Source organism: Ambystoma mexicanum, chromosome 4p (genome assembly GCF_040938575.1).
Source record: "Ambystoma mexicanum isolate Mex_15411 chromosome 4p, UKY_AmexF1_1, whole genome shotgun sequence".
Lineage (NCBI taxonomy): Eukaryota > Metazoa > Chordata > Amphibia > Caudata > Ambystomatidae > Ambystoma > Ambystoma mexicanum.
In genome coordinates this window covers 303044065-303069692 of record NC_090927.1, presented here as the reverse complement: position 1 = coordinate 303069692, position 25628 = coordinate 303044065, and the positions used below count along the sequence as shown (strand labels likewise).

The 25628-nt window shown below is 48.4% G+C and overlaps 1 protein-coding gene across 3 annotated transcripts in view; it reads left to right on the top strand.

Moving 5' to 3' along the window:
• The window catches only part of LOC138453216 (protein FAM228B-like), a 530008-nt gene that overhangs the window by 441831 nt on the left and 62549 nt on the right, over positions 1 to 25628 (top strand). For 2 of the 3 annotated variants that reach the window (XM_069605859.1, XM_069605858.1), the window contains one exon: positions 9399 to 9543. The exons of the other annotated variant lie outside the window; for it this stretch is intronic. In XM_069605859.1, the coding sequence (XP_069461960.1) occupies positions 9399 to 9543 (145 nt within the window). The remainder of the gene's footprint in view (positions 1 to 9398; positions 9544 to 25628) is intronic. 3 annotated transcript variants of the gene reach the window in all.

The following is a 25628-nucleotide window of genomic DNA, read 5'->3' as shown; positions in this document are numbered from 1 at the left end:
TGCCGCAGAACGTTTTACAGAAGGAACACAAAAAATATAGACATAGCATACAAAATAGAAAACAATGACGATTCTAAATGGTTTGAATTAGCTGTCTACCTTTTAGCAAAATACAAATATGAACTAACTGAACGCCTAATATGTTGCAGTTACTGCAGTACAAAATTGGACAACAACCACACTCCTTCACGTGCTATTACAAATAATTTGGAATTGTTCCCACTACGAAAAATCCTGCAACAACTCAATTTGTATGAGAGCATCATAATTCAAACAGTTCACCCATTTTAAGCAACTATACGCCTTTATCCAAAAACAGCAAAATTACCTCCCTCTGAATTGGTGAAAGGCATTCGTGGCAAAGTAGTTTATTTGCCATTAGATCTAACCGAAAATGTACACACTCTAGGAGTGCAACGTTCAATAGAGCATTCTTTAATAGTCTTCGTAAATGGTGTACCAACAAAAGACAAAAAAAATTGCCAACAACTGGTGGACTTACATAAAGTTAGACAAGCATTGCAATATCTAAAAGACAATAATGAGTATTACAAGGAAATAAATATTGAAGAAAGCTTAAGGGAAACAACTGAAATAATTCAAGAGCCATCAGAAACTGGAAAATTCAAACTTCTGGATCCTGCTACAGTATCCACTCTTTTGGACCAGTACACAATTCATCCTTTGCATTCCAATGAAAGCATAGATGATGCACTAGAAACTTACCAAATGCGACAAACCAAAGGTTCACCAATGAGTATATGGGAAAAAAGTATAAAAGCACATGCTTTTCCACTGCTATTTCCTACTGGCAAAGGTGGAAGATACGATGATAGACCCACTCAGATTGGGGCATCAGAATGCCGCTCATTACAAATGTATTCGCAAGATCCCAGATTTAGACAAAATGTGGAATACATATTCCACCTACTCTATGAAAGTGAATTAGCAACGCTATGTTATGGAGTTGCACACATTTTGAAATCTGGAACCCACTTTAAAAATATGTCAGCTACGCAGTTAATACAAAAAGTACAGGAAAAAGATGAGGTTTTACAATCAAGTATAACAAATTTGTTTGCAAACATGCGTGGTGCAAAGTAATACTGGTTCCGACGGCACGGAGACGTGCGTTCTATGATCAGAAACCTTGGACCACCGACTTGGTTTGTTACACTAAGTTGTGCAGAATATGCATGGGAAGATTTACATGAGTTCCTACGCATAGCAAACAGCAACAAAAACAACATAGATATATTAACACCTGGAGAACTTTGCTCTCTAGATTCAGTTAATGTGTCAAGATATGTCCATCATCGTTTCATTGCCATGCTACACTTTATTTGCAATAAAACTGTTCCTCCCCTTGGAGAAGTGCAACACTTCTTTTGGAGAAAAGGATATCAAGCGAGAGGAGCACCACATATTCACATGATGTTATGGATCAAAGGTGCACCTAAATCTGGTCACGAAAGTGATAGCACTGTTTTGCAGTTTATCCAAAAATATGTCACTTGTGAAATCCCTTCACAACAGACACATAGAGAGTTGCATGGCCAGATTTTACAATTTCAAAGACACAAATGTGACAAATATTGTCGCCGCAAATACAAAAACAAAGGGAAATACTACACCAAATGCCGCTTTGGTTTCCCTAGACCAGTTACAGAAACAGGTGAAGTTAACAACTCCATGTCTTCAGTTCGACATAGTGTTAAAGGTAAATCACATAAGAACATGCATTACATAAAAAGCACAGAAGAATCAAAATATATCAATGATTACAATGCAATCATTGCCCTCTTATGGAATGCAAACATAGATGTGCAGTACATTGCAGACAATTCTACTTCTGTTGCACAATATGTTACAGCCTACTTAACAAAAGCAGAAAAAACAGAGCTTCAAGACCTCTGCGATGACCTAGCATCAGACAAAACACTATCACAGAAATTGTACAGCCTAGGCATAAAAATGCTCTCTCATAGAGAATGTGGCGCCTCTGAAGCAGCAGATCATTTAACCGGTACTGCTTTGTATGGAAAATCAGACAACATAGTATGGCTAAGTCTTGGTCCTGCTAAATCTAGGAAAAGAGTGCTGAAATCATATGAGGAAATAGAAACAATTACCAGAAATGATCCCAACAGCCAAGACATTCTAAAAAACAATTTACTGCACACATACTGGAAAGCATGCGTCTATACCACATAGCTCAAAACTTTGCATACAAAAATAATATAAAACACGATGAAAGGAAACGTAGATATAGAGTGACCGATTGTGAAGGGAGCTTAGTGAAACTTACCAAACGAAGCTTAATTAATCATGTAAAATTGTCATTAAAAACTCCTCAACAGAAAGAACTATATTACATGTCTCTGTTACAACTTTTTAAACCATGGAGAAAAGAGGAAGACATACTAGATAACTATGACTGCTATGAAGATGCTTTCAAAGCAAATGAAAGCGCTATCACTGATGTGAACTTTACGCAGTACAAAACAATGTTACAAAATGAGCTGCAACAAGAACTACTACTTCAGGCCCAACTAGATAAGGACTCTTCCGACAGTAGTCAACCTTCTGTAACAGGAAGTGAAGAACCATTAGGACAACCACTAATAGCAAAAGAGGCAGAAGTAGCTATGGCAGAAGTAGAAAATACCATGTATCAGTATCAAGAAGATACAGAAGACTTAACTGTACAACAAGCAAAACTTAACAAAGATCAGTGCACCATTTTTGAAGATGTAACTAAACAAATTGTACATGGTGTACAACACGAAAATAAAGAATGTACCTGCCAAAACTACAAACCTATACTGCTGTACATGAGTGGTGAACATGGATCAGGAAAAACATTCTTGATCAAAATCATCAGCAAGTTTCTTCAACAATTGACAAACAACAAACTGTCCGCTGTTGTAACGGCCCCCACAGGTTTAGCTGCCTACAACATAGGCGGTGTCACTTTACACCGATTACTACTGCTTCCAGTAGAGCATCAAAATAAATTGGACCATTACACACTTTCTGCAGAAGCTGCAATGGAAGTACGCAGCTAATTGAAACAAATGAAAATGCTACTAAGAGATGAAGTGAGCATGGTCTCCAACCTAATGTTGGCTTTAATTCACCTCAGATTGCAGGAAGTACTTAAAAATAACAACGAAGAATTCTTTGCAGGGAAACACATTATCGTTTTCGGAGATCTTTTACAATTGACACGAGTGAAAGATGAACCTATTTTTGAAACCTTAGGCCACAAACTCTGCCGTAAAACTGTTGGCAGCATAGGAAATGTCAACCTTTGGCAACATTTCCAATACAGAGAATTAACTGAGAACATGCGGCAATCTGCAGATCTCACTAATGCCAACATCTTATTAGTATTCGAGTTGGTGTACTATCGCAAGAAGCACAAGTAGTATTGAAAAACCGGCACATTCATGCACTTTATGGCGATAATGCATGTGCAACTGATGTTATGGAACAATTAGTGCACAAAAATGTCAATTGTATGGCCTTAATGCCAACTCTTGCAAGCTGTTTCAAATTCAATGAAACAATGTTAAATAAAGAAATGCAACCAATAATGGAAATTAGGGCTACAGACAAACTAGACGTACATGGTATGACAGTAACCATGTGTGAGCAAGCCACAACAAGACTAAATAGTTTAGAAAATTTAATCTCCAACACAGCTGGGTTGGAAAAAATATTAAAATTATCCTTAAATTGTAGAGTTAAACGTAACCTTCGATGTCGAGCAAGGGCTAATTAATGGAGCACTGGGTACAGTTGTTGGCTTTCAATCATACCCATGTGATAGCAATATTCAGTTTGTCAATATTCGCTTTGATAAACTTTCAGAAGTGAAAAGGATAGGGCGCTCAATTATTCGATTCCTTCTCTTCAAAGACATGTATGTACGTAGAAAGCAATTTTCTCTAACTCTTGCATATGCACTTACCATTCATAAATCCCAAGGTCTTACCCTAGACAAAGCATTGATAGATATAGGAAACACAGTCTTTAAAGAAGGCATGAACTACGTAGCATTATCACGCTTACGTACACTTGACGGTCTATTGCTAATGAACTTTGAAGCAAGTAAAGTCAAAGCTGATATTCCTTGCATTCTAGAATACAATAGACTGTGTTCACTGTAGACCCCCCATCTGAAACAATATCCTGTTCCAGATAAAGTAAAACGTGGTAAAAGAAAACTAAATCAAACAGAAATGCAACAGAATCCAACAGCACATCTCTCAAAGAAGCTAAAGCTTCATCAATTACCACAAACAAAGAAGAACCTATTAGGGAATGTGAACCAGGTACGTCTTCAAAGAAGGAACAGAAACTCTGTAAAATGCACTCAGATGCAGAACTAGCTGGTCCATTCAAATTTGCAAATGAAACTTGGGTAAGTTGCTATGCAAATGTAGCAATGAATATTCTATTTCAATTGCCAACAATTGTTAACAATATTTACTTACACAGTACAGACCAATTGTGTTTGCAAATGTTAGTGCTTCATAGAAACGCAACAAACAATCCTGACAACACGTACAGTGTGCATGGAGTAAGGCAAGAATTGGACCACTGTGATAGAATGGTGAGATTCACTATAAACTCACAAGAAGATCCACAAGAATTTCTAATGTACTTACTACTAGTATTGGAAAACAAAAGCATACCTGTAAATGAAATATTCCAGATTTCATACATGTGGAAACATACATCCACTCTCTGTTGCAATGTGATACAGGAACAAATCCCAAATGAGCGATTTGTGTATGTTTACATACCTAATTGTGAATCTATTCCATTTCAGCAACTTGTACAGAATGCAAACCATGGCAGAGTATGTACTATTTGCAATTCAGGCAATCGCTCCACCTTACTGATACAATCACATAGTGCCTACATAATACTTAAGCTTCTACGTTATAATGCAGATGGTACTAAAAACAACTGCAAACTGACTGGATTCACAAACGGTCAAGTGTCACTTGGAAAGAAAACCTTTACAACAATAGGTATTATCTACCATGCAGGAGCTACAACCAATGCAGGTCACTACACTGCATACATTAAAAAGAAATGTGAATGGTTCAAATGTAATGATAGCACCATTACTCTAAAGCAGAGATTGCCAGCTAATCTTAGAAATGCGTATTTAATCTTCTTAAAGCCAAAATTTAATAAATAATGTGTACTTCAAAATTACCAAAAAATTATGTGAAAGACTACAAAAAGTTAGAATACGCCTACAGGTATCTCACTGCCCAAGAGGATATAACAACGACACAAATAAATGAATATCACAGATCTGTAAGAACAAATGCACAGTTAGAATACGCCTACAGGTATCTAACTGTTGTTAAGAAAAGTCAGCAAGGCAACAAACATAACATTAATCAGAAAGAAGGAAGCACTCAAAGGAAACAAGGAAGTAGTTAGTACTAGGGGTGTCACGGTATTAGTTTTACGACGGTACAATAACCTTCTTGCCAAATGACGGTATATCATGGTTATCGCAGTATAGCAGGTGGAGTTAACTAATCTTAACAAATATTTTCTAAAAAGTCATAAATTGTCAAATTCATCATCACAAACAAAACCAGGCATCCAGGGCCAGAATTGGGCTTCTCAACATACTTTCCACTGAAATGCCACCCCTTGCTTCCACCAAACACAAACATGTGTGGAGAAGAGGAGGGGGTTGGCGGGGGGTGCCCTGCTGCGACTGGCAAAGCAAACTGAATAGTTTTTCTTAAGTGGTCATTTAGGCAGATGAACATGTTGCCATCTTGATAACCTGCATGCCACAGATCAATGGAGTCTGATGGTAGTATACGCTTGTGCGCATACACACACGCACACGCACTCTCTCTTTACGTTACAGCCTTTAGTTTACTTGCGGGCCAAAAGGTGTTCAGTAATCACGGACATGTTACCCTTTGGTATGGCAGCAGGGAATACCCACAGAGATGAGTACATTTTGCAGTGTGACTTATTATATGTAAATTCAATGATAGAACTGACTAACGTGGCTGTGTAATTGTGGAATCTCCTTAGATCACATGCTATGCATAGGACGACATCTAGTGGAAGCTGCTTAGTATTACACTTGTTTTCGAAACTCGTAAAGGGACGTCGACGGGGCGTGCCTGTAATACTATCCCTAGTGTGACGTCCACTGTAGCCATGGTCCTTCATCCGTTGAGGTCCCTCATATTGTTTTTTTCCGCCACCGTGATGGACTCTTATCGCAGAGCTCCTTTCGGCTGACGCCATTTATTATTCTAAAATTAGAGTTAGTTACTCTTTCTGTCCTTTCTCTACACCAACTTCGACTACATCTTTGACGGCGGTGGAGAGGACGAACGTCGAACAAAGTCATTGATTCAGCAAACCCCTTCGGCCTTGGAAGGCCGCACCGGCCATCAGCCCTAACAGCAGGGAGGGTGGACATTATAAAATGCATTTTCCCCTTTTCAAAATCTTTTCTCGCCTGGCTGCCATTTCTTGTAAATATGGAAAACACTCAGTTTACATTTTTCCCTAGTTATAACAACAAGTTCCCCCGTTTAGACAAGCACCGGGTGTGCAATCTCTATCTAGCACAGGGCCACGGACGAGGGCCAATGTCGAGCCTTTAAGTTCTTCAAGCCAAAGACACTCCGGGACCGAAAGACAAAATGCTTGGCCCATCATGCCATGCAGGCCGAGCCCGCCATGGACAGAGAGGGAACCTACAACAAGGGCAGCATCGCAGTCTCTTCGGACGACGAAGGCAATGGGGAACCTTTAGATTTCCAAGTTCAAGCCCCCGACCCCAATAGACAGGCCGGCGGCTCTGTTACAGGGACAACACCCGGCAGCAGTAGCACCAGGCAGAGAAGGAGACAGCATTTCCAAGAATGCCATTTCCAGGTGGATAGTCAGATGCGTACAGCTCTGTTACTCGTTATCAAGCAAAACTCTGACTTTCACAGCGGGAGCTCACTCCTCAAGGGGTACGGGCGCTACTTTGGCCTCTATCGCAAATGTCCCGCTAGACACCATTTGCAAAGCAGCTACATGGAGCTCAGTACATACTTTCACTCAGCACTACTGCATTGACACTTATTCCAAAGCAGATACACAGGTATTATTTACATTATCATCATAGATATTTTTTTGCAGTCTGGTATCACAAGGGGTCCATCTCTGTGTGCAGCCCAACCCTCCCCAAACATGATGTAACAAAGAATTGTATTTAGAGCATATCTGTTCTCCTCATCCCTGGTAGGTTGAAGGAGTAAACCATAAGGGAAATGGTACCACCTGTACCAATCATCAGTGACCCCAAAGTCTTTCTGTTTGTCGCCCGACCACAAATGCACCTATTAGTCTTATTGTGATGTTGGCTAGAGAATAGAAAAGTGCTGTAATGAAGTCTAACAGCACTTTAGTGTATTCCACCTAATTCTAATCTATAGTGAAAGTCAGTAAATATGAATGACCTCTATTTTCATACAAATCGAAGATGCTACTGCAGACCTTTCATTACGGCTTGGCAGTACACTTGTGTACTGAAACATACAGACAACAAAGGTTCAGACACTGTTCTCCTCAGATACCGCCTTTTGTTACGCCTATGTTTTTTTCAACATGGCTTTTTATTGGCATTTATAAATAACAAAAGCTTTATCATACTTTACGACATGCTGTTAAGAAATAACATGACAAACGGCAACATAATCTCAACTGAGGCTAATGTGAACATAAGGTGTGGTTCTGGGGTGTTGTTACGCCTATGTTAAATACACGCAAAGATATGGCACTGGGCTGGCGACAGTAACTGAGAAAACTATATTTGCAGTGAGTACTGCATGCAATGATTACAATGTATGCTGTCATGTCACAAAGGATTTTTGTGCTGGGGTTTTACAATAAATGGGCAGCATATTACTGCTGATACTTTGTGTATCAGCACAATTTTGGATATTTTCCGAAGTTGGAGGAAAATCCTGAACACAGAGAAAAATAACGAACATGGAGAAGATACTGGGAAAATGCTATTTTCTCTGAATGATGTCTTTTTTTCCAAGCTTTATTTATTTTCTTCAACGTCATAAAGAACATAAAATGCAATCCTACTACTAAACACTATACAAGCCAAGTATTTTCCGCTTAACATATCAAACTAAATTTCCATTCCAAAACAGAGCACAACATCTACCACAATAACAATATCCATTAAATAAACAGTCGACAAGGAAGGTTCGTAGGCACACCCCACGTTGTCCACCTCCCCCTTGAAGACCATCAATTCTCCCCTCGCCCATCTGTTTCTTTCTATTCCTTTGGACCCCTCCAACTATCCTTCTACATATTCAATGATGACTTGTACATGTGAATATGATAGTATTTAGAAACAGGTTAAACCCAGTGAAGAATGACTACAGGAAAACAAGGCATTTATATTTACATTGCTAAAGCTTTGGAATAGATTTTGTGTGTGGCTAACACTTGCCTTGTTATAGCCCCCCTAACCAAATGAATAAATGTTGGCAGCTCATTGACAAATCATGATTGCTATTTTATTTTCAAATGTGTTTATTGGCATTTATTATTTAATACATTTACAGGACACCAGATATGTCCATAATTCGAGGATAATGAGAATTTCAGAATAAAACATTTAACAAATTAACATTACAACATTAACTATCTCCCAGTGTTTTTCCCGTTGCGCTAATGCCGCTTGGTGGAGCAGAGGGGGGGTCCAGATAGTCTGGAGGGAGGGAAGGGGGGCCATGCCTGTGAGAGCCCAGTGAGGTAGCAGCGAAATAGTCTCAGGTCCTGCCAATTCAGTTCATGGGTCTGTTTTCGGTAGATTCATACCAGTTCATGGGGGCTTGTCATCTGAGGGGTAAAACCGGGAGTCTGTGAGTTCTTTCCAGGCCTCCAGGGTCATACTAGAGTCATCTGTGGATCTGGCTACACTGTCCTCCCAATCCGTTGTTTCTGCTCGTACCCAGCGTTTCAGCTCAGAGTGCCAGCTTTTCTGTTAGGGCCCAGCTGTTTTCTTCCAAGACATTGCCATAGTCCTCTTTGCTAGTATACACATAATGTCTGGTGAGGTGCTTGAGTTTGGCGACAAATCATGATTGCTATATCCATGGTTTCTTCCTGGTCATCCACCCATCCATGGGTGTTCATAATATTTAGCACTTTTCTTTCTGAGGGCAGACTTGGTGGAGAAAGCCTTCTTTACAAGACGATGCATTCGAAAAAATGGCTTGAGTGGGTTTTCGTAAGTTATAGCAACTTAACTTTATGGTATGGAAAAAAATTATTTGGTTTCTGAATTTTAATTGAAAGACCTTTCTTTTGTACAGGTAGGGTGTACTCGGCCAAAGAAATAGACGCACTTCACAAGCAAAAGTTGCCATTGGTTCATTTGAGACAGAAGAATGCAAAAGGCACAGAATGGCTGAGAACGCCCCTCGGATTCATCGAAAGTGAGGTCCGGCAAAGAAGCAGGTGAAGTGAAAAAGACATGCATCTGTTAAGGACAGCCTTTAGTGTTAAAAGTGTTGATGTTTTTAAGGGCATATGCAGAGTTCAAAGGACATGCAGTGGTGTAATACTTCCACTGTACCCATTTCGCTTACCGTAACCCACCAAACTCACTTCCCTATATATAGCAGTATTAAGCCTTGCAGCACCTGCCTGTGACTTCCATACAGTATTTGACAACTTATTGTTTAAAGCTGTGTACCCAATTCTGACCGAGTACGTCTGCCACTCCTGCTGCAATGAGCGTTCATAATAGGTTCAAAACCGAATGTACTTACATAGTACTGACTTAGACCTGCAAATTATCTTATTCAATTTGACATTTTATCCCTTTTAATATCATAAGTACACATTATTCCATCATTGGGACATTGCTTCAATGGTATAAGTTTACAAGTAATAACACTGTGCAAAATACACTGGAAACATGGATAAATGCTTCACATAAAGGTTTCTACTGTGACAGTGCTGGGGCTGACAATCCACCAAGACCAGAGGGAGCCGGTAGGACTGAGGGTGGTGACAGCATGCTCTTGGGATCAGCAACCCACATGGCTATGGTGAAAGGCGTGCCCCGGAAAGGGAATGCGCAGAACATAATAGACTGCTACATGACAAGTGTCCCAACACCCTCTTCTTCGGCACGGGAGAAGATGGCTGTAGATGGGGAATGTGTGGGAGCCTGACTGAAAATATTGCTCTGACATTATGGCCACCATCGGTGAATAAAGGTCATCGTTTGAAACCAAATTTGATGGCTTGACCTCTGAAGTCTTCTTCCTACGACGAGACCTGCGCAACCTGACCTCGCGGGTGGGAGGGATGGAACGGTGCATATCAGACAGTGAGAATCGCATACTCAGACTCCCGGAAAAGGAGGAAGGACACTCTTTGGAATTATTTTTGAAGCACTGGCCATCGGACCTTATGGCACCCAAAAAACTCTCAAACTTCTTTTCTATTGAACGGGCGCACAGACTCCCAACGGGCCGGCCTGTGCCTTGCGCCCCACTACGCACGGTGATAGTGTCTCTCCTGAACTATAGGGACCGAGGCACGATCCTACATATGGCAAGGGCGACAGACCTGATTAACTACAACGGCAACCGAATTGGCCTCTTCTTGGACTACACAAGGGAAGTACAAAGATCACGGCAGTCCTTTGACTTGGTGAAGAAGAAGCTAATGTTCCCGAACATCTAATACGCTCTTTTCTTTCCGGCCACGCTCAAAGTATACTACAATACTACGGTACATGTGTTTCATAGCCCCAAAAAGGTCTGGGACTGGTTGGAGACACACGTTCTCTCTGGCCCGCGCCTGGGAACAACAAAAGATCGCCAAGTCCGGAAACGTCCCGAGCCCTGTTTGATGTGCAGAAACCACGCATAGACGAGGTAGGCGGTGGGACCCCAGAGAGTGGAAAAGCAGGCTGACTGTACAGATGTGGAATATTGACACACTGATGTGAATTTGGAGAAGCCGCCAGACAGGCCTTCTTGGGTCCAAGACTGCTACTTTTCTGAATCCTCCATGCAGCAGCCCCCGGCGGGGGACAACGAAGAGCTGAGCTGGCTCTCACAGGCAACCCCCAAAATATTCTTAAACGGTTTAGTTCGTACAGGTTCGGGCGACAGGTACTTCTAGTTGGGCGGGAGGGAGTGCAGAATGGGGAGTATTGGTCAGTACCAAAGCTCTCTGATTGGTGTTTAGGAGTTGGGTTGAACTGGTTTACCCCACGTCCGCTTGACATGGAGCTAGGACGACAGATGCTTCTGGTTGGGGGGAGGTACAGAGTGGGGGGGATAGGGGTGTTTTTTCTTGCAGTTCAGTTTGGTTGGTCGCTTAGCGTACTGGGAGGCAGGATGAGACATGAGCAGGCACTGCACCGAATGGCGGAGGGTGTGAGGGTTGGCAAAACCGGGAAAAGGGAGATGGATACTGGCTCGCAGGGCACACAGCACACTCCCGGGGGAGAAAGGACGTGGAATAATGGGTCAGCCCATGGCTTTTGGGACACATCTTGGGGGATCCAATGGCACATGATGGGGTGGTATTGCTATGTCAATGGGCTAGGCTCCAGCATTAAATGGAAATTGGTACTCCAGTTCCTCAACAGGCACTCGCTGGATATTGCCCTCCTAATCGAAACACACTTGGTCGGTACGGAATGCAGGTTCTTCAAGAGGTCCAATTATGCACTGGTCTGTCATGCGGGATTCTCAAGAGGGGCAAGATGGACGATGGTTCTAATACACAAGAGTGTAACATTTCAACTGAGGGTGGTGTGGGTGGACCCGAGAGGGCGATTCATAGTGGTAAATGGGGAAATGTGGCGGAACAGCTGGAGCGTTGTGGCAGTATACGCACCCCCGGCGCTCACACTTGTGCTCTTGAACGATCTCCAAGCAACAATAATTACTGAGCATGCTGACATGTGGGTGCTGGGGAGCGGGGACTGCAACAAAGTCATGGAAGTGGGTAGAGACAGATCACACGTGGGCAATAGAAACCCTGACCAAGCTACACTCCTTCGCGACCACACTGGGGCTGGTGAACGCATGGAGGGCACTACACGGGGCAGAATCTGGGTTCTCGTTCTTCCCCAGTGCACACAAGCCTCTATCTAGGATAGATTACTTCTTTGTCCCACAGTGCATGGCACACAGGTTGCTGTCCGTGACATTTCTGGCCAGAGGCATCTTGGATAACTCCCCCCTATTCATGGTGTTGAAAAATGGGCGAGCGAGAACCTAGCACAGCCTGGCACCTTAACACATACTACTTGGGTATACCGGAGGAAATGGAGGGTCTATCCAGTAAGGGGGGCAGAATTTTTCACCCTAAACAAGGGCTCAGTTGATAGCCCGATCAACGTATGGGAGGGCTACAAAGCGGTGCTTCGGGGGGGGAGGCTCTCTTGTGTCTGCTCACTGCCGACAACATGTCCAGGAAATAGAGGAGGCAGAGGAGCAGGCGTCAAGGAAGGAGGAGGAGTTCCTTGAGTCGGGGTCCCAGGCTTCACAAGAAACTCTAGTCTCAGCGCAGGTGGCCCTCAGAAACGTGGCAATAGACAATGCAAGGGTAGCCCACTGGACATACGTAGCCAAATACACAAAACAGAAGACTAGGCTGGGAAACCCTGGCTTGGTTGGAAAGGCGGGACAGGAGCAAGGGACACATACGGGCCAAAATGTCTTCAAGGAAGATGAGCAATCTCGGTGCCTCTATTGCCTTCACGACGACAAATTGCACGTGGAGAAGGACTGTGCCTTTTGTAAGAATATGTCCGAACGGACAATGAAGGATCATCGTACTCTCACCAACTGGCTGGAGGGGAAGAGCCCACCCAAAGTCGCGAAGGCCCTCATTCAACCGGCAAAGGCCTCAATTGATGGAGTCCTGACAGCCCTGGTGATGCCTACGGAGGATATCCCAGTGGAGACTACCTCCAGGCCTAGAGTTTCCCTGCCACCACGGAGGGAATCCTCTTTTCAGCCTATCGATAAGACCCCCGTGAAGCCCCGGGCCGAGAAAGAGGGGGGGCACGGTAGCCATTATGGACATAGATACCACCTCTGAAGATGAGCTGGCTGGCGTCGCAAAGATCCTGCACAAGAAGTTCGAGGAGGTCCATTCCTATGGGAGGGACCCCGATGAGGCGGACAAAGAAAGCGACAGTGGTGCTGACGAGGAGACACAGGCCGTGGAGGAGATGGAGGATCCTACTCCCCAACCGTCGCTCCCGTCGCAACCAGTGCCTATGCCACAAGACAACTCAGGAGCGATCTTGATGGCTATTCAGGCCTTGTGTACGGAGATAAGGACAAGATTGCCCTTACCCCCAGCGGACGACCCAGCTGAGCCTGGACCGTCAGGAAGCCCACCGAGCAAGCAGAGGCAAGTCCATCCCCCCCTCCTTTCCAGCCTTCTCAGCCTTCACCTCCTGCCCCTCCACCGAGGGATGAGATGGGAACGGAGACAGCGACGACAGGGACAGACGACGATGACGGTGGTGACGACGGAATGGACCTCCCTTCACCACCTCCTCAAGCCTCCCCCCAAAGAAATTGGCTCCTTCCATGCCATGATCGCCAGGGCATCTGAGCTCTTCCAACTCTGCCACAAAGAACAGAAGAAGGAAGGTTTCCCAAGAGGAAGACTGTCCTCCGCGGCGGCCAAGAAGAAAGCGGCGGGGGCGACGGCGTCAACTTCAACATCCCCACCGGGCGGCGAGGGGCAGAAGCTGGATGCCATGGGACGAATGAGGCCCTGAAAATCCTACAGGAAGGCGACGTGGCTTCGGACATCGCCAACACCGGCTTTCGTCAGATGGGCGATGGTGTTTGCCTTCGCCGGCGCGGTTGGCTCAAGGCCACCGACTTCCGTCACGACGTGCAGACCAGGGTACTGGACATGGCCTTCGACGGAAACAACCTGTTCGGCAAGACAGTGGACGAGTCACTACAGGCCATCAAGGCGGACACTAAGACGGCTCGGGCCTTGGGTGTTCTTCAACAGCGACGGCCGTCCTTTCAGAGCTCGGGAGGCAAGCAAGGTGCCTCCAAAGGATTCGGCGGAGGCTCCTCTTCGTACCGCCAAGCAGCCCGCTCCTCATCGCAGGAGGCCTACAGAGGACGTGGCAAAACTGGTGGATCCCATCGTCGTCGCCAAGACCGTGACGAAACAGGACTGAACCGGCCGTGGCGTCAGGCACCCACCTGAGCACCCCGGTGGGAGGCCGGCTGGCGGAATTCGTCAGCGTGTGGGAGTTCATCTCCACCGACCATTGGGTGCTAGATGCCCTGGACCGCGGGCACACTCTGGAGTTTCAAAAAAGGTGTCCCTGTATTCCACCCGTGGCCAAGAAGGAAAACCATGTCCCTCAACTGCTTCTGGAGGCACGAGTGATGCTAAGAAAGGGAGCCATAGAACTCGTCCCAAAGAGGCTACGGGGCTCCGGAGTGTACTCGCGGTACTTCCTCGTCCGGAAGACCGGCGGGTGCCGACCCATCCTGGATCTTCATCATCTAAACAAGTACATCAAGTCCCAGAAGTTCCGGATGGTCACCCTCCAGCACCTGCTGGGACAGCTGGAGGAAGGCGACTTCCTATCGTCACTGTACTTGGAGGATGCCTACTTCCACATCCCCATCCTAAAAGGACATCGAAAGTTCCTACGATTTGTCATTCAAGGGCAACACTATCAGTTCAAGGTCCTTCCCTTCCAATTGAAATCCCAGGGTGTTCACCAAGTGCCTAGCACCAGTGGCGGCGCGGCTGCGCCTGCAGGGGATCCACGTCTACCCCTACCTGGACGATTGGCTCATCCGAGCAAAGTCAAGAGAACTCGCCGTCGATCACACAGTGAAGACCGTCCAACTTCTCACGGATCTGGGATTCTCGATCAACTTCGCAAAATCCCACTTGGTATCGTCGCAAGTCGCCCTGTTCCTGGGAGCCAGGCTCGACACAGTGGCGCAATTGGCTTCGCCGTCGGAGGAAAGGAGAAGGCCATCCTGGGCAAGGTACAACGGCTGCTGACCATGGACCTGGCCAGGGTGAGGTCCATCAAGTCCTTACTCGACATGATGTCCTCGTGCATCTACCTCGTGCACCTATGCAGGCTGCAGATGCGACCCCTGCAGGAATTCCTCAACGCCCGTTGGATGCAAGCGGTGGGCAGCTTTGAAGACAAGATCTCACTCAACGAAACTTTCCGCCAGGCGATCCGGTGGTGGGGCACCCGCACGCACCAAGCGGCGGGCATGGACTTCCAGACCCCAGCACATCAAGAAACGGTGACGACGGACGCCTCCCTGGTGGGATGGGGGCACACTCTGGCGATCTCCACGCAAGAGGCCTTTGGCTCCCGGAGGAGAGATCACTACATATCAATGTCCTGGAGCTCCGAGCCGTGTTCTGGGCCCTCAGGTCGTTCCTACTTTCCCTCAAAGGCAAGGTGGTAAGGATCTTCACCAACAACACCACCACAATATTCTACATCCGGAAGCAGGGGGGCACCAGACCCCAGCTCTATCCAAGGAAGCGCAGGATCTGTGGCACTGGGCCGTCGCCCAAGGGATGTTCCTGGTACCCTTCCATCTGGAAGGAATAAAGAACACCATCGCCGACTCGCTCAGCAGGGAGCTGCGCTCGTGCCATGAGTGGTAACTTCGGCAGGATCAGGTGGATCTCCTATTCCGACAATGGGGCAATCCCCAGATCGACCTATTCGCGATGGCGACCAAAGCCAAGTGCCGGAGGTTCGCCAGCAGGTTTCCCCATCCGGGGAGCATGGGCGATGCCTTCTCATTCCACTGAGACAGCCTATTCCTGTATGCGTTTCCCCCGTTGCCGTTGCTGCTGCGACTCATCAGTCAACTCAGATGGTCCCGATGCAGGATGATCCTCGTTGCACCAGCGTGGCCGAGGCAGATCTGGTTCCCGGACCTTCTGGCCATGTCAGCGTCCCCTCCAGTCAAACTTCCGATGGACGCGGACCTTCTCGCCAGGGTAGGAGGCACCATCCTCCATCACAACCCGGGATCGTTGAACCTGCAGGCCTGGCTGCTGCAGCACTAGAGTTTGGAGGGTACGATATCCTGGCGGACTGCAAGGAGGTGCTTGCTAAGGCCAGGGCGTCCTCGACTCTCAAGTGCTATGGACACAAATGGAAGAGGCTCTCTGTCTGATGCCGTGCACAGAAGATTAACCCTCTGCAGATTACGGCTCCTCAAGTGCTACTGTACTTGCTATCGCTAGCCAAGGCGGAACTGGCGCATGCCTCCATCAAGATCCATCTGGCAGCTATCTCACGCTACACCAGAACTCCGGGACGATCATCTCTGTGGTCCCATCCCCTGGTGAAGGAATTCATGAAAGGACTGTTCCGATCGTTCCCGCCGATGAAGGCTCCGGCCCCGGCGTGGGAGCTCAACGTGGTGCTGACCAGACTCTTGGGGCTGCCATTCGAGCCTCTGCACTCAGCACCGTTGAAGTTCCTGTTGTGGAAGACAGCGTTTCTTGTGGCCATCACCTCCGCACGACGAGTGGGAGAGATCCATGCCCTCTCCTGTAAACCTCCATACCTGACATTCCATGAGACGCACCCCTCCTTCATGCCCAAGGTGCCGTCGGACTTCCATCTCAATGAGCCCTTGGTGTTACCTGTTTTCTTCCCATCGTCGTCGCCGGCTGAGAGGATGTTGCACTCGCTGGATGTGGCTAGAGCGCTGAAGATCTATGTGGTCCGCATGAAGGGTCTTCAGAAGACATCACAGCTGTTTGTGAACTTTGGACCTGTGATCCAAGGGAAGGCCCTCTCGAAGGCTTCCATTTCCAGATGGCTCTCCGGCTGCATCATGCACTGTCACCGGTTGGCAAACCGACCGTTGGCTGGCCGTCAGAGAGCCCATTCAACCAGAGCGATTGCTGCTACCATGGCATTCTTGTCTGGTGTAGCGCTGCTGGACATCTGCAGGGCTGCTACGTGGTTGTCAATGCACACCTTCACGAGATTCTACTGCGTCGACCGGGATTCCAGGCTGCACCCTCTGGCAGCCATCTTCAGATTTGGTAGCACGTAAAGTGGCAGTAGGACCAAGAGAAGAGCCGCAGAGGGGTTGGAGGGAGGGTTTGCATGTGAATCCATGCCAGACCCATGCTGGAGAACAGTTACAGGTAAGTAACTTGTTCCATATCTAAAGATCAGGTTTTTCAGACTGGTGAGCGAATCACAGGGAAGAGGACAATGACTCCCACACTTCCCTTTCCTACAGAATTAAAATTTGTACAAAACGGGGGTGTGGCCAACTGCGAAGCGATGCAGACGTGACTCCCTTCGGCTCCTGCTGCCGCATTATACATCCTGAAATTACAGCCTGTTAAGTGACCGCTAGCCGTGTAAAAAAGGGACCATACGAAAGCTGACCATCGGCGGCACATCTAGATGAAGTTGGAGTATCAAGGGCGTCTGCTACGCTGAACCCTGGCGGTTTGAAAACCAGAGGTACGAGCGGAGCCTCGGAAACAAGATGGCCGCTGTCAGATCTTCGCGGCTGTGACCGGGTTTGTGAGACCCTGCTGGTGGGACTTGGAGACGGGACTGCGGTTGAGCCGGAGATTCGGCGGGGCTGCTCAGACGGCGACCACCTCCGGTGCTCTGTAATCAGCACCGAACGGGAACTGCCTGCACCACCCGGGAGTGCCCCGGCGCGGCCGCGGGGACTTGGAAAAAGCAGTCCCACACACACCAACGAAGAGCTGTTGCGGTGGACGTGGGACGGCATGACTCCTGCACAGCCTGAGACGCTGGCGAGATGACCAACCCTGCTGCGACTGCCCTGTTATACAGCCACCTGCACCAGTGACAGCTGTCGCCGTCTGGGGCCTGTGGAGGGAATGTCCGTGGTCCCGGACGACCGTGCGAGGTGTGTCCAAAAGTGCCATAGACGCCCATCGGGGGAGAGAAGAGCGGTGCCCGTCCCTGCTCTGGGAAACAGATCCGGAGACGGACAGGGCAAGATCCGCAGCTCGAGACCGGGTCCCAGGGCCCTGTCAACACCGGGGGCAGGCCGCTCTTGTGTGCACTGCCCGAGGGCGGCGGCTGGTGAGGACATAGCGCTGTGTGCTTGGGGCAGACTGCCCATGGCGCGCCAGCCCCTACCAGGGGGCGGGAAGGACAACCAAATACAGGCACACAGGCCACTACGGGGCTAACCCAGGGAGGGCTGGCAGGACCTCCGCTGACCGGAGCGAACAGTGCCCAAAAGGGAGGCAGGACAAGGCGGACCACCAGCCACACGGCACATAGCAGCATAACCGGTTCCCCCTGGTTCCCTGGCGACGGGGAAGTGAAGTCCGGTGAGTGAATAAAGTCCACCCGGAAAGACAGCGTGAGGCGCACGCCAGGCTGACCTGGAACTGCCCAAAACGAGTAAGAGGCGTCCCCATATATATTGAGGGGGATCATCCCCCATACACCACCTGTGAGTGTGCTGGGCTGAGTGGGGTGCCGGGGTAGTCAGGGCGCTGAGCTGCTCCGGCGCAATACTTACCTGCACCCTACCTGGCACCATGACAGGCGACAGTGGGAGTGAGACCAACATACTGAACTTGACCTTAGGACGCTCTGGTCATTATCGCTACCGAAGGGACCCCCCTCGAGCAATACCGGGGGGGGGGGAACCACTGGTTAAACATAGACATCCTGGGAGGCTGGCAAATTGGAGACAGTGGGGACACCTGCCAGCATAGCAGCGAGCAGTGGCTTTGCACCGGAGCCCGCAAATGTACATGAACGGATAACAGGTAGCAGACTCGGTTTGTCACTACACTACTGAGGGGAGATCGACCTGGGTAATATTCTGTGAGACCAAGAGGCAGGAACTCCGCTATAAGACTACACCTGCCGCACCGGGTGGCAACCATGGGCAAGGAAAAAACAAAAAAGCCTGTTATGCAGAATAGGATTGAACAATATACTGTTCCTTCATCACAATCTGCCAACCTTCAGCCGCAGCACTCTGGAGAAACGGAACCCGCACAAACGCTTTCCCTTAAAGACGTCATGGCCACCATAGCTGGCTCGCGCTTGTCCATGGAGCAGAAGATAGATCGAATAAGTCTGGATGTATCCCTCCTCAGACATGACCTGCAGAAACTGTCCGCGCGCACTGAAGAAGCAGAGCAGCGCATCTCAAATACAGAGGATGGGTTACATAATGTGCAACAACGAGTCCAGGGAGTCTCGGCCACACTCAAGGCTCTGGAGGCTAGGGTTGAGGAAAGCGATGGGAGATCCAGGCGCAACAACATTCGCATACTCGGCATTCCCGAGAAAGAGGAAGGGCCATGCATGGAACTTTTCCTGGAGCAATTACTAACAGACCTCTTCGACCTACACTCCTCTAAATTTTTCTCCATAGAGAGAGCACACCCTATGCCCACAGGAAGGCCGCTGCCCGGCGCTCCTCCGCGCACTGTGATAGCGAGGTTCTTAAACTATCGAGACCGGGATGCACTCTTACAACTGGCAAGGACCAAGGGCACGGTTATCTTCAATGGGTCCAAGCTGGCCTTCTTTCCCGATTACACAAAGAAAGTACAGAAGGCGAGGCAATCCTTTGGAAAGCATAAGAGACAATTGCAAATACTAGGAGTCAAGTATGGCCTGCTCTTCCCTGCACAATTGAAAATGTATCACAAGGGCACAACAGTCCACTTTGACGACCCGGGTGGGGCATGGCACTGGGCGGAGCAGCACATTGAAGAGGACTGGTCGATGCCCCGAGGAAATAGGCACAGAAACCCTAGACCACCGCCGGAGCAACGTCCTATACCAGACCAGCCACCACTGCCGGACCTGCCGGCGGACGGAGGAGACGGGGCTCCACCCTGACTCCCGTCGAGGGCTCAACCTCCTGGCCAACAGGCAACCAATTACCAGTGGGCCCTCGGATGGATACCAAAGGCGTGTCACATACTTACAATGCGGTAAGCGGAGGATCGTTACCCTTGCACCAGTGGTATTAATTCCCCCCCCCCCCAACTTTTCTAGTTGAACTTCCATAGGGGCAGATACAAGCTGACACTCTACCTTTTTTGATTGTCAGCAAATGTTTGGGCGACAGGTACTTCGTGTTGGGGTGGCGTATGGGGAGGTGGAGGGAGGGGTTAGTTGTGAGGAGTTTTTTGTTACCCCAGGAACAGTTTACCCCTGTAGGTCTCAGAGGATGGTATGGTTCCTGGTCAGTTGGGACCATAGCACGCCCAGGCATCGATTCAGCCATCAATCTTTGTTTCACACTACACCACCACACACCAGGATTGTACCCCCACAAATCATTTGCCTACCCCTTAAGTAATCTTGCTAGATGACACCTGATCAATCTCAATCGCCATTTACTGCACGTCCCAAGTCCCTCAAGATCCTCACCTGGAATGTGAACGGGATGGGCTCCGCGATCAAGAGACGCTTGATTAAGCAACTACTTTCTAGACACTCCCCCGATGTGGCCCTACTTACTGAAACAAACCTAGCGGGATCACACTGTGATTTCTTTCAGCGGACCAACTATTGGATAGCCTTTCATGCGGGATATACCACAGGATCCAGGGGCACCCTCATTCTTATACATAAACGTGTCCCGTTTGCCTTACAGGAACTAGCGCAGGACCCCCAGGGTCGCTACGTGTTGGCCCTGGGGACCCTCTGGGGGGAAACATTTGTGTTTGTCTCAATCTACTCCCCACTGGGACTGGGGCAGGAACTCCTGGACGAGCTGACCACCCTTATGGGGAAACATCAACCTGATAAACTGGTTCCTGGGTGACAACTTTAATGATGTCATGTGTAACACCACAGACCGCTCCCATCTTAGACAACGTAACCCGAATGTCCCCACAAGGCTGTCCAACTTTGTATCCGCCCTGGGCCTCTGTGACGTGTGGCAGGAAATGCACTTGGGAACCAGGGGCTATTCATTCCATTCAGGATCCCATGGCTCCCTCTCTGGGCTTGACTATCTACTTATCCCGCACACAGATCTTTTCAGAATACTCTCGGCAGATTTACTTTCCCACGGGGAATCTCAGACCATTCACCTCTGATGGTGGAGTCACGGCCGCAGGGTACAACCCCCCCTTAGGACGTGGCGGCTGAATAACTACTATCTGGGCTGCCCAGAACTGGTAGAGCGCCTCATGGAAATGTCAACCGAGTACTTCGAGATTAACGATAATGGCGAAAATGACCCGATAGTGATCTGGGAGGCCTATAAGACCGTGTTGCGAGGAGAAATAATCTCCTGGACGGCGAATAGGAGGAGGGAGAGGCTCCGGAAGATAAGTGAGGCAGAGGTGGAGGTAACCCGTCGGGAGAATGAACATACCCTCGACCCAACCCCTCAGACCCACACATCCCTTAAACGTGCCACTGAACACCTCTGCAATCTTATATTGGACAACGCCAAGCAAGTCTACTGGGAATCCTGAGTTAGGGGACAAAGCGGGGAAAATGCTGGCTTGGTTAGAGAGGAGAGACGAGGGACAGCGTTGTGTTCGGGAGATCGTCACCCCGCAAGGAGAGAGATGCCGATCGGATGCTGAGATAGCGGAAGTGTTTGCCCAATTCTATGCCGCACTATATCAGGCCCCAACTGTGTCGTTCGACCCAACCCTCCTCGACGGCATAGTAATCCCTACCCTCTCGGAACAACAGAGGCCGATGCTGGACTCCGACCTCTCGGAAGCTGAGATAGTAGAAGCGCTTGCACAATTGCAACCGGGGAAAACTCTGGGCCCCAATGGGTTCCCGGTCAAGATCTGGAAGAAACTAGGGGGTAATAACACAGCTCCTCCCCTACATCAGATGCTGTTGACCGCCCGGGAACAGGGCTCCCTCCCACAAGACCTATGCAAGGCCACTATTGTAGTTATCCCTAAACCTGATAAACCCCAGGAGAAATGTGCCTCTTACAGGCCGATCTCGTTAATTAACGTGGAAGCCAAGGTCCTGGCCAAGATCTTGGCCAATCGGCTCCAACTGGTAGCGAACACTTTGATACACCCGGACCAATGTGGCTTCATGCCACACAAATCAACCCGAATGAATCTGCGCCGGCTCCATCTGGCGCTAGAACGGGCCCCTATTCTCGATACCCCATTAGCTCTTTTAGCAATTGATTTTGAAAAGGCGTTTGATTCAATCCGATGGGACAGCCTTTGGGAATCATGGCCCGTATGGGGTTTGGAGAGGGTTTTCTGGGATAGGTAAAACTGCTGTATACAAACATCCAGGCAGAGGTCAAGGTGAACGGGTGGACCTCCCGATCCTTTCCCTTGGGCAGGGGCACAAGGCAGGGGTGTTCCCTTTTCCCCCTCCTCTTTGCCCTCGCAATTGAACCGCTGACCTTGTGGCTTCGCCAGAGCGGGGCCTGGACGGGTTTCAGATGGCCGTGTCCCTCAGAAGATCGTACTTCTCTGTACGCCGATGACCTCCTGATATACCTGGCCGAACCGGTTCGGAACTGTCCCATAGTGACCCAGATGCTCGTTAGCTACGGGGAATTTAGCGCACTGAGAATTAACTGGTACTCTTCCCAGTGAAAGGGGGGGGGAGCAGGCCAGCCCACCGGGCTGCCCGTACCGGATGGAGAGGCAGGGTTTTAAGTGCTTAGGAATCTGGATAACAACTGATCTTACCAAATATGCAATGCACAATCTCCAACCGATTATAAAAAGGTTTCTTAATGACGTCCGTCACTGGAACCTTCTCCCTCTGACTCTCATGGGGAGAGCTGCACTTTTTAAAATGATGGCACTTCCAAGATTCCTCTATTTCCTGCAGAACGCCCCACTCACGATCCCCACCTCTGAATTCAACCGTACAGAAACTCCCCTCAGGGAACTCATCTGGGGGGGAGGCCAATCACGTATAGCATTGAGTACTTTGCAGAGGTTGATCTGGGAGGGTGGGATAGGGGTACCCTGCCTCCAGACCTATTACTGGGCCTCACAACTCGTGGTGGTCAATGACCTGCTTCACGGAGACCGGGCACTGCCTCATATCAGGGCCGAATTGGATGCAATGCAGGGTACAGACCCATTACAGATACTATACCAGTCCCCACAACGGCCTCCTCTGCTGACAACTATGACCCACATCACCACCATTTGGAGACAGGCACACGTGTTTGTTGGGTGGGGAATAAAATAACCGCAGCGCAACCCCTATGGCAAAATGGTAACCTAAAGGAAATTGAGAAGCTTGAACTGTGGCCGCGCTGCTTGAGAGCGGGAATTCTGAAGGTAGAAGATATCCTGAGGGATGGGAAAGTAACCTCGTTCGAGGACATGCAGTGCAAATTTCAACTGCCTACCACCGAACGATATCACTTTATGCAACTGCCCCATGCCCTGAGAGCCCACATACCTTCAGAGGACACGGTCCCTGACTACACACCGATAGAACCTAATATACTCCCTGCATACATCCCCAGCAAATGCACATCCACACTCTATAACGCCATCACATCATTTGCTACCCCTGAGCTATCGAGATTTAAGGCTAAATGGGAAAGAGATGTAGGAGAGATAGACCCAGAGGACTGTATCCAGGTTCTAATGCATCCACAGGAAGTGGCCATCCGTCTAGGCTCGGGCTAGTGCAACTTAAAATCCTACACAGAGTGTACTACCCTAGAACTACTTTATATGGCTGGAAGAGGGCAACAAACTCGAATTGTCTCTGTTGTGGTGAGGAGGAAGGAACCTTCTTTCATAGCCTCTGGTCATGCCCCCGGATCTGTATTTTTTGGAACGCTTGCTGTACAGAACTGTCCAGGGTACTCACTTGCTCTATTGAACTGGACCCGAGAGTCCTAATACTTGGTGTGCCAGATGAGTCTGACGCTAATAAATGGGAAAAACTGCTATTAAATACAGCGACGGCCCTAATGAAGCGTAACATCGCACAAAAATGGGGAGTGCCACACCCCCGACACTGGAACAGTGGATATTGGATATGGACTCATGTGCTATGATGAAACGCCGGATCTATGGCGCAAGAGGCTGTCCAACCAAAGCAGCTAAAATATGGGGGAAATGGGAAGAGACAGGGCCTTGATGGCCAGGGACAGTGGTGTTTACTGCATGAATAGATGGAGAGAGGGCTGGGGGTGGGGGGGGCTCTTGGTGATCGGTGATGCGAATAATACTCTGTTGACTTAAGATTGTGGATGCTGTCCTGGAGTGCTACTGTTTTTGTTTTTGTTTTGTTTTTGCTCTTTTGTTCTGTGGCTGCTTTATTTATGTCATGAAAAACAATAAAATGTTTTATTTAAAAAAATTGTACAAAACCCCAAGAAGACATTGCTGGTTTAGGCCCAGAAAGACCACAGTGCCTCACAAGAGACCTACTCAACTCCCACAGAGGACCTTCATGGATAATCCTCGCCCCTCCCCCAGGTAACGCACAGACAGCAGGAAGTGAAACCCCCTTAGGCGCAATATCCCTACCAACCCACAGGAAGGGGATGTGGTTGTTCAGCCTTCCTGCCTCTCAAGGCGAATGCCAAGCCCTCTTCCATGTTTTACAAGAGCCAACCACATCTAATTCTCGAAATGTGGAAGCTTCCAGAAGCAGATCTGGAGAGAGCTTCAGCAGTTGTCGCCCATTCTGACTGAAATTGAAGATGGGGCTGATTTTTAAAAATGCTTTCGCCAGTGGTACAGATCTACACAGTTTCTGACCTACTGAGGTTGCTAAGATCCTTCATGTATTCGCTCAAGCCAATCAAGCTGCATCCTATAAGCCAAGCCCTATATAAAAGCTCGATCCTGGCACAGCAGTGTAAGGGAGCTTTTCAGCTTTGGATTTGGAGACTGTAGGTGAAGGAGGAGCAGGAGTGTTTTTGGAGGCCTGCCTCGCAGGATGAGAGGAGCGGGAGGAAGGAGGCTGACGAGAGGTGTCTCGAAAGCAGGAGAGGAGGTGATGGAGAAGAAGGCGGTGGGAGAGAGGAATGAGGGATTGCAGAGACATAGGAGTGAGGTGGTTTGAGGATGAGCTAAAGGTGAGGTGAAAGGAGGATGGTTTATAGAGGGGATTGGAATTTGTAGAGAAGAGAAGAAGTATTCAGGAGAAGGTTAGAAGGAGCGTATCCAGGAGGTGGGTGAGGGAGGAGGTTGGAATAAGAATCAAGGTGGAGGAGGCAGAGACCAACAGTGAAGGTCAGAGGTGAAGGAGAACCTAGGGGAAGCAAATATGGAGAATCACACTGTGAGCCAAGGAGGTCTGACAGAAGGTTGAGCGGAGGTACAAGTATGTGGCAGAGTGTCCAGGGGATAAGGAGAAAGAGATGGGAGGAACAAGAATTCCCCCAAAGGCAACAGACCAACTGGGAGGTAGGCAATGGCAGACTCCTGGCTCTAGTCTACTCACCCAAAGACAGGAACGTGGAATGAGGAAGTAAACGGTTTCTAGAGTAGTTCTGGTGCCTAGCCTCCATGTATCCGGTGGTATTCCACTTCTTGCTCTTGCTGTTGCC